Below are 12,772 nucleotides of genomic sequence, written 5' to 3'. Positions count from 1 at the left end.
ATCTATTTTTAAAAAAAAATGGAATCTGGAGTCAAAACCTCTGCACTCAAATCCAGCAGTACGCACCTTACTCAGCTGTGTGACTTGGAGCAAGTCACTTAACCTCCCTGTTCCTCAGTCCCCCATCTCTAAAATGGATATAACATGTGCATCACAGGGTTGTTATGAGGATTACATTCATTAATAATGGATTAACAATAAAAGTGCTTAGAACATTGCTTGAGATACAGTAAGTCTCATTTAAATGTTAGGACAGAATCAAGTATATAGCTTTTATTCTTTTCTTTGAGGCCATTAAAAAACAGCAGTTCAACTTACCTTTAATTTCTTCCACCAGAAGTTTATCACATATTTGTTTCTCATATGTTTCTACATGTTCCAAAGATTCCTGAAATAGATCTGCCTCTCTCATCACTTGATTCTGGTACAGTATCAGTTCACTATATTCATAGTCTATTTTGTTGGGAGGAACCTGAAAAAAAAAAACAAATTATCTTATATAATTAGATAAAGCAGTTACAGATCTTTAATTGCTTTCTCAGGAAAGTCATTCACACAGACTTAAAAAAGCAATCCAAGAGCAGTTACAAACAGAACAGTGATTAACAGCAAATAAGATTAATATATTCTTTAAAACAAATAAAGAGGTGGGAACTTCTGCCTATGGTAGATTCAAGAGGTCAGCAAATCCCAGTACCAAAAAAAAAATACAAAAATAAAAAGTGGTTAAAATCATAAAGAAGCTACCAAAAACCTACTAGAACTAATAAAGGAGTTTAGCAGGGTGACAGAATACAAGATCAATATATGAAAATCAATTATATTTCTATATACAAGCAAAGAACAACCCGAAAATGAAAATTAAAATATAAATAAAAATAAAATAAAATTCATTCACAATAGCATCAAAAAGAACAAAATATTTAGGAATAAATTTAAGGAACAAGACCCATATACCAAAGACCATAAAACATGCTGAGAGAAATTAAAGGCCTAAATAAATGGACAGACATTTCATCCCATGTTCATGGACCAGAATGCTCAATATTGCTTTGATGGAAATTCTTCCCAAATTGATCTAAAAATTTAAGTGCAACCCCCATCATACTCTCAGCAAGCCTTCCGACAGAAACGGACAAGCTGCTTCTAAAATTCAAATGGAAATAAAAGGAACCTTGCATAGATAAAAGAATCTTAAAAAGAAGAACAAAGTAGAAAGACAGGCACTTCAAATTTCAAACTTACTAAAAAGTTACAGTAATCCAGATAGTGTGTTAGTACTGACAACAGGATAGCTGTATAGATCAGTGGAACAGAATACAAGATCTAGAAATAAGCCCTTATATTCTGGTCAACTGACTTTCAACAAAGGTGCCAAGACAGTTCAATAAGGTAAGGGCAGTCTTTTCAGCCAATGATGGTGGGAAACTTAAATATCCACATGCAAAAAATAACCTTAGACACACACTCCATACCGTATACAAAAACTAACTTAAACTGGATCACAGACCTAAATAACTGTGAGCACTAAAACTATAAAAGAAATTCTTAGAAGAATAGAAGAAAATCTTCATGATCCTTTGCATAAAAAAAAATTGATAAATTGGACTTTATCAAAATTGTAAACTTTTCCTCTGTACCAACTTCAAAACAGTGTTTACCTCTAAGAAGGGACATGAGAGGACTTCAGCTGTTTCTGTAACATTTTATTTCTTTAAAAAATAATTAAATCTGGAGCAATCATGGCAAAATGTTAACATCTTTCTAATTTCTCTTGACACTGTATATTTTTTGTATTTTCTATTTTACATATATATTAAAATGTATTTATTAACATATATTTATATAAAATATAAAGCGATATACACTTGAGAAACAAGTCCCACAGTAACAAAACTATTTTCATTTTTACGTATTTTCTTTCCTTATTCACTTGAATATTGTTGAAATTATAGTATATAAACAATTTTATATAACTTATTTTATATTAAGAATTCTATGCTTTAACTTTTCTCAATTATTTCAAAAATTTGTGCAAATTTTCCATAGGTCTGAAAGACTGATTTATGTTTGGGGGTGGAGGCAATACAGAAGTTAAGTATTTCAGTTTGTGAAGGTAGGAGAAAATGTTAACATGAGGTTCTTACTTGCTGAGTTTGTCTAAATTCTTCCAGTAGTTTTAGTGCCATATCATAATCTTTCAGTAAATGGTATGCAATAGCATATCCAATCCAGGAAGTACGCTGTGTTGGGCGCAACTGAAGAAGCTGGTATCTTGTCTCCTTAAAAAAAGAAAAAAAAAAAAATTTAGAAAAACTTTTTTAAGTTTTTCTAAAATATAACTTACCAGAGTTCTAAGAAAACATATCTTTAATTCCTTTCTAATTCAATGAACAAACAATATTGATTCCCAGAATAGAAATATTTTTATGCTCCTTATCTAAATTTAAGTTCTAGAGTACTCTGTAAAGCTCACTCTAAGGTTGTCTTAGAAAAGCTGTCCTTGGGGCCCATGCTTTTGGGCTGCCTGATAAAATTATCTTTGTATAATGAGAATTTCATTTGACAACTAAGCATCTTAGAAGAGAGATGAATACAGCTTTTTATTAAACCAAAATTTGCTGTTTATAAAATTATTATATGAAATTAGACCATACTCACATTATTATAGGCCTCAGGGATAGGATGGACACAGTCCGAGAAAACACTCAAACATGTGACTGTACTTTCCTAGCAGAAACACCACTGCTGCCTCTCGAAGACAGCTTAATATCTATGACATTTAAACACCAGAAATTCTACCATGGCTTCCCCAGAAGAATCAAGATACTGTCAGATCAGAAGAAAAGCCAACCTCCCTACACAGCCCCCACTTCCTCATAGCTCTAACCTGCCTCCAAGTCTTGGGCAAGTGCACCTGCTTGGAGGAACAGGGTCACATGAGGAACACTAGCTGCAATGAGTTTTGAAAATGGGAGTGTTTAGCTTCCATCGCTGTTGTTGGAATGGGTGACAAACAAGTCCATCAACACTATATGCCACAAGGAGTAACAAGATCGGATTTTTAAAAAATGATACCTGCAGCAAAACAACTCAGACAGTATCACTCTTCTGTGTTCATGTGTGTCTGTCCCTTTCATGCGTATGGCAGTAAGCTCTATCACTCTCATCCCTTATTCTCACTGCTGCTTCTGTCACTCCCATCCTTCTTTAAAGTCTGAGTCAGTTTTCCTCTCTCTGCCAAATCCTGCCAAACGCAACACTGTGGATCACGCATCCAATAACCTCTCTTCTTAGATCCAAGATTTCCTCGTCTTTAGTGATCTCCATCCCGCTTCAGGGACCCACTCCAACAACACACCCCAGACCTTACTGCCACCTAGAAATCATAAATTCAGATCTCTCACTCTCTGGCTACGACTCCCATGCTGCCAACACTCTAAATGAGGAGGGAGGGCATAGCACAGTGCTGAAACACACGCTTAGCATGCATGAGGTCACCTCCATCAAAAAAAAAAAAAAAGTAAATTAAAGAAGACTCATCTAGAGAGAACTGGTAAGCATCAGTGGCCTCCTTCACCTAAGAAAGTGAGAGAATTCCATTTTGGAGATACTGATACCAAGCAGAGTAAGCACATGGAGATGCCCAGAAGGGCTGAAGACAGCAGTTTGAAGAGATCTAGACTACATTTACAACAAGCTTTCTCACATATTTTGATTTTTCTAACCCATAATAAAGCTAATTAATCCTGACATTTAGACTTCAAATCTAAAAGCTGTCTTTACCAAATTTGTAAATATCAAGCCCACAAAAAAATCTAGCACAGCATCAGCACATAGGAGATATTCTAGTTTTTTAAAAAGCACTAAATGAATAAACAGTTATCCTTTTTTGATGCTCCAGTATGCAGTTCCACAACTATTACTGGGGGGGGGGAAGATCCCAAGTGACTTTCCCCTTCTACTATACACTGTAATGAACAACCAAATCTACACGATCTTGTCTTAGAGTCACCTCATTCTGAATTCACATGCTTTTAAGCTACATCTATTGTAGAAACATGTACATTCAAGACTAAAGTACTTACTCGGTAACCTTCGAGGTCTCTCATTTGGATCTGTAACAGAGAGAGATCCCTCAAAATTTGCAGATTATCTTTATCTAATTTGAGGGCATTTCGGTAACACTTAATAGCTTCATCATATTTCTTATCAGAACGCTGCAAGAGTCCATACACATGCCAGCCTATTAAGTTAAGGAAACAAGACATTCACAGATACTAGAATATACTATGCTACACATCTAATATAAAGCTTACCTTAACGAAAGGGTATTCTGTCTAGGATTTACTGCAGGAAGATCTGGGATCGGAGGGAGGGGGATGGTAAGCAGGTGATAAAAGATGAAACCAGATCACCCTTGACTGACAACTGTTAAATTATTGAAGCTAGGTGATGGGCACATGAGGGTTCATTTTCCTATTTTTGTACATGTTTGAAATTTTCTACAATATGTATTTAAGTAACCGTAGAAAATTATTGGTGAAAATTCTTCACGCTAAAATTCTTCTAGCCTCTACCCCTCACTTTTCCTATACCAGCACCTCAACATTCAATTATTCAACACTGTGTATGGAAACAGAATATATATAAAATTGCAACTATCTTTTAAAACAAGTATATATACTCAATCAATTATAAAACAACATGTAATGATCAGTTAATTCACTAGTGGTATTAAAGACCACAAAAATTAAGGCTTTCTTTAACGTATATTAAAGTCTTAGGATATCTGGAGCCAAAAAAACTATCATACTTACATTCCCTTTCTCTTCATTCTGGGGTAAGCACTGGGATAAAGAAATAAGTATTTAGTATTTTGAGAGAACTCTAGGCTAAATACGTGAAAACACCACTAAGACAACTGATGATCAATACTGGCCAATAGCTGGATGAATTAAACATAAAAAATTAAGATACAAGGGCGATATGTGAAAAGTTTGTGAATAAGTAAGTAAACAGGCAAAACAGACATTAAAATAATTTCAATGATCCCTCCCTAAAACGTATTTTTATTTTTTTTTACAAACTGGGATACTAACCAAAGAAAAATACAATTATAGGTATCCAATGAAGTAAGAGCTAAGTTCCTGGCAACAGAAATCAAGCTGAAGAACCAAAAATATAATATTTAATATTAAATAAAATCTGTGTTAAAACAAGTTTCTTCTAAATTTCTCTTCTAAAATTTCTAAAAGGAAATTTAAGGAACTTTTAAGGAACACAAATTTTACTATACAGGTAAGTCATTACTTGGAATGGGGAAAGTACCACTCAATTTATGGATGTATAGGAAAAAAATAATGGGTTTCAAGTCACATATAATTATCAAAGCTCCTTTTCTCTTACACTAAGCACAACTGATATATAGTGCATAGGGATACTCTTTAAAATACTCCAATAAACAAAAAACAAGGGGTAGGTAACAAATGAAACGAATATTAAAAATATTGATAATTATTGAAACTGAATAATGGGCATACCAAGTTCATTAAATTCTCTCTTCCATATAGGTTTAACTTTTTTCATAGTAAAGTTTTTCTTTAATTTGAGCTAGAAAAAACTAGTAAACAGAAAATACATACATGAAATTAAATATTCAAGTACTGCAAAAGGATACAGACATGACTCTTGACATCATTACGAAGTCCTTTACGAACAAATTCATATGCTTCTTCTTTTTTTCCTAAACAGTTCAATGTTAATCCTTTCATAGCCAAAGTCTCTGAAAAATATTTTAGCCTCTATTTACACATGAAAGATTCAAATTATTCTCTTAACACTAGTTTAACAATATCAATGCTTATATTATTTATTCTTTTAATCCTATAGTTAGAAGAACTTCTTTCCAAATACAAAAAAGTAAAAGTATATTTCTGTATTTATTTAAAGCTTAGCCTGAGTCCTTTTCTGAAATTCTTTGGCTAGGACTGAGTTGGTAAAAAGCTGTCTATTTGAAGACTCTATAAAGGAGGTTAATATTATTCTGCTGAAAAAAGCAACACAGCAGGGTTCTGAGTCCTGCTGAGTTAAATCTACTGCAGGGGACCACAGCCTTTATCTGATTAAGAATCAAATCATCTGATTTATACCCTGCAAATCACTCAATCTACCTTACAGAGATGTATTTCATCGCACCTTACTCAATATTGGAAAAGATTTCATTTTTGGCTGCAAGTTTATTCCAATGAATTTCAGGTAGTCAACTTAACATCAATTTGCATTTGAAAAGCACAACACTGGACTATGGGAGTGGCAACCCAAGGATATGTTTAAGGTAGTTAATGAAAATGGTTTAGAATGAAATAATTATCAGTATAATCCACAAGAAGGAAATCAGGTAAGAACAATGGTTTTCAAACTGATCTCTGTGGGACTCTGTTTTTCAGATCATGATGAGCCAGCAGTCCAGGCCCCTCTGACCAAATATCTTATTTTATCTGTTTCTACATAATGGATTTCCCCACAAGCTCCCATTTGGAAAAGAGTTCCATTGCTAAATAGCCTGAAAACAAGCTTTAATTTCTAAAATTCTATGAAATGAAGACTTCTTTCCATTTCCGTCAAAGAATGTTTTAAACATTATTAAAAAGCTGAGCAGGGTCAGCCTATTTTCCAAATACGCCGGTCTCAAGAATTGCTCAACTCAACATTCAAAGACTCAATTAGCTTTGCTCTGCTACAGGACCATAATTTACATGTCTAACCTGATCCATCCTTTTACCAAACACAGATCACAAGTGAAAAAGGATGAAACAAGCAAATAAAGACTTAATATTAACATCTAGGGTTGTGCTAGAAAAACAACCTGATATCCAATGGTAAATCAGTAGTATCATATTTATCTATGAAGGTCAGAAGATATATAAAAAAGACATCTCCCAAAACATAAACATTTAACTGTATCTTCACACCACTTTGGTGTTGCAAATATTGTACTAATTTTATACATAAGAAATTAAAGGAAATTATAGAAATTATAAGTTCTAGTCAAAGGAATAAATGAAATCAAGTCTATAAGAATTACAAGTATATACTTCAATAATTCATCAATAGATCAACCAACCATTTCTCATCTAAAAGTAAAGATTTCACACATACCTAAGCAGAATAGAAGTAAAGTAACCTAGAATAAGACTGATATAAGGCATAACTAAAAATGTTAAACATGTTTACACTCTAATAAAGAGCTACCAAGCCATGGAATCTGGGAAGTGTTCTTCTTTCACTGTTAGGAACCCTTTCCATCTGAGTTTGGAATTCGATTTCCCCAAAGTAATCTCTCACAAATGAGAAAATACCTCCATGTTCAGCAAATTTTGGATTTGAAAGAATCATCTTGCAAAACTTGAGGCCATTTTTGTACTGCTTCTGTTCATAGCATTTCTGTAAAGAAATACAAACAAAAATTATTATATACAATGAATATACCTGGAGCAACTTTTCACCGCATTATATAAATTCTAAATTGAAGATCCAAAATTAGGCCTAAAACATGAGACGGAAAGGTTTTATATCAATTTATATCACTTATAACATGAAGTGTACTTCTGTTACCTACTCCTTGCCAAACTGTTCTGGTATCTGAGTATTTTCACTTTTACAGAAAATAAAGAAGAAAAACACTTTAATTGTCAACCAACACACTGCTGAAGCTTTCTTTTATTCAAAATCCAAAAACAAAAACCTATGTGATAACAACCCAGAAAAATACTAGAAACCGCATTAAAAGCCTTTGCTACTTCGACAATGGAACCTAGGCATATACACCAAAAAACACTGCCATTTATTGAGCAACTTGTATGTCTGTACAAACCTCATTATAACTCATAACAACTGCTTAAGGTAGGTGTTATTACCTCTACCTTACAGGTGTATAAACTGAAACTTCATAAAATTTAAAAGGTCATAAAATTTGTTCCAGTGACTCAGGTCAGTTGCAAACTTTGGTCTGACTCCAAAGACCACCGTCTTTCCATCACTAGTCTAACACAAGTGTAAGCAATGTCTTTATTGCTAAATGCCACCAGCCAGGCTCAGTAATCAGGGCCTGTCCTCCAGTCATTAACCAGGAGAACACCTCTCACTCTCACATATGTGGTAACGGGTGTTCTTTCTAGGAATCAACAGGCCAAGCTTATCCCACCTCCGGGCCTCTACACTTGTGTTCCTTCTACCTGAAATGTTCTTCCCCAGATCTTCCCACAGCTGATTCCTCATCATCCGAGTTTCACACATCATCTACCTGACCACTCACTCTAACACTGCCAGCCTCTCTGCCACCCGCCCCCAACACACACACTCTGTCGTATTACTCTATTTTCTACACAGCCCTATCACTTCCTCACATTCTCACTTATTTTTGTACTTACTTAGTGTCTATCTTCCCCACCATACTGTGAGCTCCATGAGAACAGAGATCTTGCCTATTTAAAACATGGCTGCATCCTCAGGTTCTAGACAATTAAGTACTGTTTAATATCAAGTCAATATATACAGCCTTCTAAGTTCAAAGTAAAACAGCACCAGCAAAGGAGGAGGAAGTGGTTAATTCTTTCAACAGGGGTGAGATGTGGAGGGGAAAATTAGAAGAGCGTTCATAGAAAAAAAATCTTTAAATTGAGGCTTCTTAATTGCCCTTGTGGAAGAGAACTTGGTTGGGAGAGAAAGACAGGCGAGAAACCTAAATTTTGAACCATGTGAATATATTACCTATTCCAAAAAATATTTAAAATAAAAATAAAAAAAAAAATCTGAGTTTGACTACAGGAGGTCAGCTGACAATGACAAGAAGAAAAAAATTACTAGGGAGGAGAAGAAAAGAGAAATTTTTTTTTCTGCCTTATCAAATCATCTGGAAGTAAAATCATACCAGCAGTAACAGTAGTAATAATAGTTAACACTTATTGAAAGCATTTACTATGTGTCAGGCACTGTTCTCATTTAACCCTTATTTAAACCCCAGGAAAGTCTACGAGATACACGTTAGCTCCATTTTAGATGCAGAGACTGAGGTACAGTTATTGAGTTTACACAGCTAGGAAGTGTCAGAGCCATAATTCAAATCCAGGTAGTCATCTCCAAGTATCCAAGTCTTTCAGGTTAAAGAAAAGTCTTAAATTCAGTAAGGAATATATACTTAGTAGAGAAAATAGATTCTAGTTTCAACTTTGCTACCAATCAGACAGAGAACATTAGACACTTAGTCATCTACCATTCCTGGGTTTGACTGTCTCATCTGTGAAAGAGGGAACGGAGCATTACCAAAACTCAACAGAACATAGTGCTAACAGCCAGTTTGGAGACCGAGATAGGCAGATATAAGCCATGTAGAACATGTGATAAGCAAGCTAGTGAGTTAGTATGGCTGTGTTTGAGTACAATGATAATTAATTCAAAAAAAAAATTACTGTTGCTGGCAAAGCACTTTGGCCAACCAAACTTTAAAGAATAATTTTATTATAGAGCCTTCTGTTTGCTATGGAATTTGGTAGAGCAAAATTTCACTCACATGTATTGCAACTGTGAGATGATAAAGTCATTCATTTCTGTAGCATACTCCTAAAGTCACCTAACCTTATAATAAACATTACATATGCAGACAAAAATGTTCAGCACTTCCCAATTTATTTAGGGATAAAGTTAACTCAGCAACCGTTTTAGTTTTTTTTTATAACTAGCGTATAATAAATCATATAGCGCTTTTTTTTAATACTGATAACATGATTTGAACTAAACAAACACCCCAGCAGAAAGGGGCAAAAAAGCTCACTTCTCCAATTCCATATTGTGTAAAATATAAGGGTATTAGAAAAATGAAAGCAAAATAAAGAAAAAATATATATACAAAGTCAAGTAAAGCAATCTGCCACAATGCTTTAACCAGATTTTTTGGTTTATACACCTGTTTCTCATTATTTGCTCAACACTAACCATCGTATAAAATTAAGACTTAACAATTCATCCCATCTCCTATGCATCTTTTTTTAAAACATTCTGAAGACTAAGTGTAAAGTTTCTATTAGCTTGATTTCTAAGATTTTTCATCTGCAGTTGATACTACTTTTCTTGATTCTTTTATTTTTTTATTTTGGGGGGTAGATTTTTTTTTTAATGGAGGTACTGGGGATTGAACCCAGGACCTTGTACATGCTAAACATGCTCTCTACCACTGAGCTCTGCCCTCCCCCCCAGTTGATAATACTTTTAAAACCATGCTAAACTTAGTATTTTAGTTACAATAAAGGTAAGCAACAGCTAATAGTCACATAATCAACACAACCGGGGATTAATTAACAAATACACCGTTAAAACCTAAACGCTTGTCTTTATATGACTGACAGACGGCTATCTATTGACCATGTAAGTTTCAAATCTACGGTAGCCAGTGTATGCTGAGCAGCGCGAAGGCAGGCTGGCTCTCCTGCCTGCAAGAATGGAACCTGGAAAACCGTGAAGACACCAGGACGCTGACACACAACCTACAGCAAACTCCCCTCTCGGCCGGCCGTGGTCATCATTACGGGGTCATTACTCAGGTTTCCGCTCGGAAACGAAGCAAATGCTCCGCTTAAGTGCAACACCAGCCCGTCCGCGCGGCTTTAATCACTTAGTCACGACAGGGCCTGCACCAGTTAGAAGCAACCTGAGCTGTGTTCGACTGTGCAACTTAGCTCGAGTCACAAAGAGGGTCAGAACGGCACACCAGAAAGGGGCACACTCTCCCAAACGGAGGCTTGGCCTGTGAGGGTTTTATTTCCCCGTAACGGGTATAAATCGTACCCCACCCACCCCAGGATCGCTCCCGCTTTCGCAGGTGTCGAGGCGCAGCAGATTCAACACAAAGCCGTGAACCAACACCTGGACGCAGGGAGGCTGGGGCGCACTGGGGGAGGAGGCGAGGCCGGCCGTGGCTGGCGCGCCCTCGCCCGGGGTGACTGCGGCGGGAAGTCTCTGGAAGGTGCGGCCGCGGAGGGAGGAGAGCCGGGCGGCGGCCGGGCGGAGGCGGCGGTCGGGTCGTGCCGGCTCGCACATAAACAAAGAACCCGGCGCGGCCGAGCCCCGCCGCGCAGGCGCCGTCGCCGCCGGACGGCTCGCCGCGCCAGGCCCGGGGCTGCAGGAGGTCTGCGGCGCGGCCGCCGGCCACTCACCAAGACGCGCTTGAAGAGGTTGCTCTCCTTGGGTGGCAGCTGCACGTTCGGCATCGCGGCCGGCGGGGAGGCTGGGCGCCCGCGCGCTCCGTTCCGTGGGATGGGCACTGGGACAAGCTGCAGCTAAGAGTTGGGCTGCGGGCGACGGATCAGTTCATTGGCCTGGAGCTGGGGCTGGGCAGCCTGGGCAGGGCTGGCGGGCAGGGTTGTCATGGAAAAAGAAAGCTGTTTGGGCAGGATCCCCGGAGCTGCAGCCTGGCTTTGGGGGCAGCGGCGGTGGCTACCGCGCGCGACAAGATGGCAGCCAGGGCCCGCCCCCCTCGACCGACGCGGCTTGCGCATGCGCGGGGCGCCCGGCCGCGAGGAGCGCGGGGGCGTGTGTCGGGCGGTCGCTTCTGTCACCAGCACGTCGGCCCCGAGTGAGTCTCGTGCACCGTACCCCCTCATAAGTCGCTGCCTTGTATTGGGCTCTGCTTGTTGGGCTTGTGGTACAAGATACTGTTAGTTATATCAGAGTCTGACTTTCTTGATTTCTCTCCGCTCAGGAATTTGAACAGTGCTCGACTCAAAAGTACATTTCTTGATGTAGAACGAACTTGTTTTCCTACTTTACCCCTTCGACTTAGATTTCGAGAGAAGCCTTTTCTTTCATGGCAGACCAAAGACGTATTCACCGGACTTGGGCAGGACTTGAAACCGGGCAATGTGAAAGCACGTTTGAAGTGTCAGAAAAAAAGTATTCTCATCAGTTTAGAACACCTAGCATTGTAATTGAGAATTATGGTGGTTTTATGGGGCTGCTGATTCTCTCAGCCTACCTACTCTTTCTCCTTAAACGGCTCCACTTTATAAAAGCCATTTGATGATAGAAACAGGATTCAAACCCAGGCTCTTCCAACTCTGGGGCACTCTTTGCCGTATATAAAAAGCAGCATATTGACAAAAATATGTGAGTCTAGAAAGACAAATATAGTTGACAAGAATAGCTATACATACCGTGTAAGTTTAGTATTAAGGAATATGTAAATATTAGGTACATAAACTTATTGATACATGTCGTGGATCTTCATTTATGCATATTTGTGAGACTGCAGGGTAATTGGTGTATAGTTGCATTTAATGGGCTGTAGTCAGAGCCAGGTTGGGCTCACTTTATTTTTTTCTTCCCTATAGCCTGAGTTGATTGGTGATGGGAGAAAGTATCTCAGAGTCTTTTAAATAGGGAAGGAACTGTTATTAAAGGAGATGGGGAGGTCGGGGGGAGGGGAGGTATATAGTTCAGTGGTAGAATGCCTGCTTAGCATTCACAAGGTCCTGGGTTCATCCCCAGTACCATTAAATAAATAAATTAAATTACCAACCCCCTACCCCCACCAAAAAAAAAAAAAAAGGGAAGGTCCAGAACCGCTTATGTGTTCTGGACAGAAACTAGGCTCCCCAAGCCTTTAGGAAGTAGACAAGGAAGGCTAGGTGGAAAACTTGGCTGAGTGGCACCTGAGGTCTTAGTCTCCTTGACACCTAGCAGGGAAGGGCAGAGGAATGGGCTCACAGCATCCTCAGAC

General features: G+C 38.0%; 1 protein-coding gene across 7 annotated transcripts in view; it reads right to left on the bottom strand.

Annotated features, from left to right (window-relative positions):
* Nucleotides 1-11,525, bottom strand: part of NAA16 (N-alpha-acetyltransferase 16, NatA auxiliary subunit) — a 57,667-nt gene extending 46,142 nt beyond the window's left edge. For 3 of the 7 annotated variants that reach the window (XM_064493116.1, XM_010991186.3, XM_010991188.3), the window contains exons 1-6: nucleotides 11,211-11,525; nucleotides 7,362-7,446; nucleotides 5,681-5,785; nucleotides 4,089-4,246; nucleotides 2,148-2,282; nucleotides 319-472 (exon numbers count right to left, since the gene is read on the bottom strand). In XM_064493116.1, coding sequence (XP_064349186.1) covers nucleotides 319-472; nucleotides 2,148-2,282; nucleotides 4,089-4,246; nucleotides 5,681-5,785; nucleotides 7,362-7,446; nucleotides 11,211-11,264 — 691 coding nt within the window. In that variant the 5' untranslated portion in view covers nucleotides 11,265-11,525. The other 4 variants (XM_064493117.1, XM_064493120.1, XM_064493118.1 and 1 more) reach the window with 4 other exon arrangements.
* Between the last annotated feature and the right edge of the window lie 1,247 nt (nucleotides 11,526-12,772).

Source organism: Camelus dromedarius, chromosome 13, assembly GCF_036321535.1.
Source record: "Camelus dromedarius isolate mCamDro1 chromosome 13, mCamDro1.pat, whole genome shotgun sequence".
Lineage (NCBI taxonomy): Eukaryota > Metazoa > Chordata > Mammalia > Artiodactyla > Camelidae > Camelus > Camelus dromedarius.
Note: the sequence above shows the minus strand (reverse complement) of the source record. Positions and strands in the feature narration are given on the sequence as shown.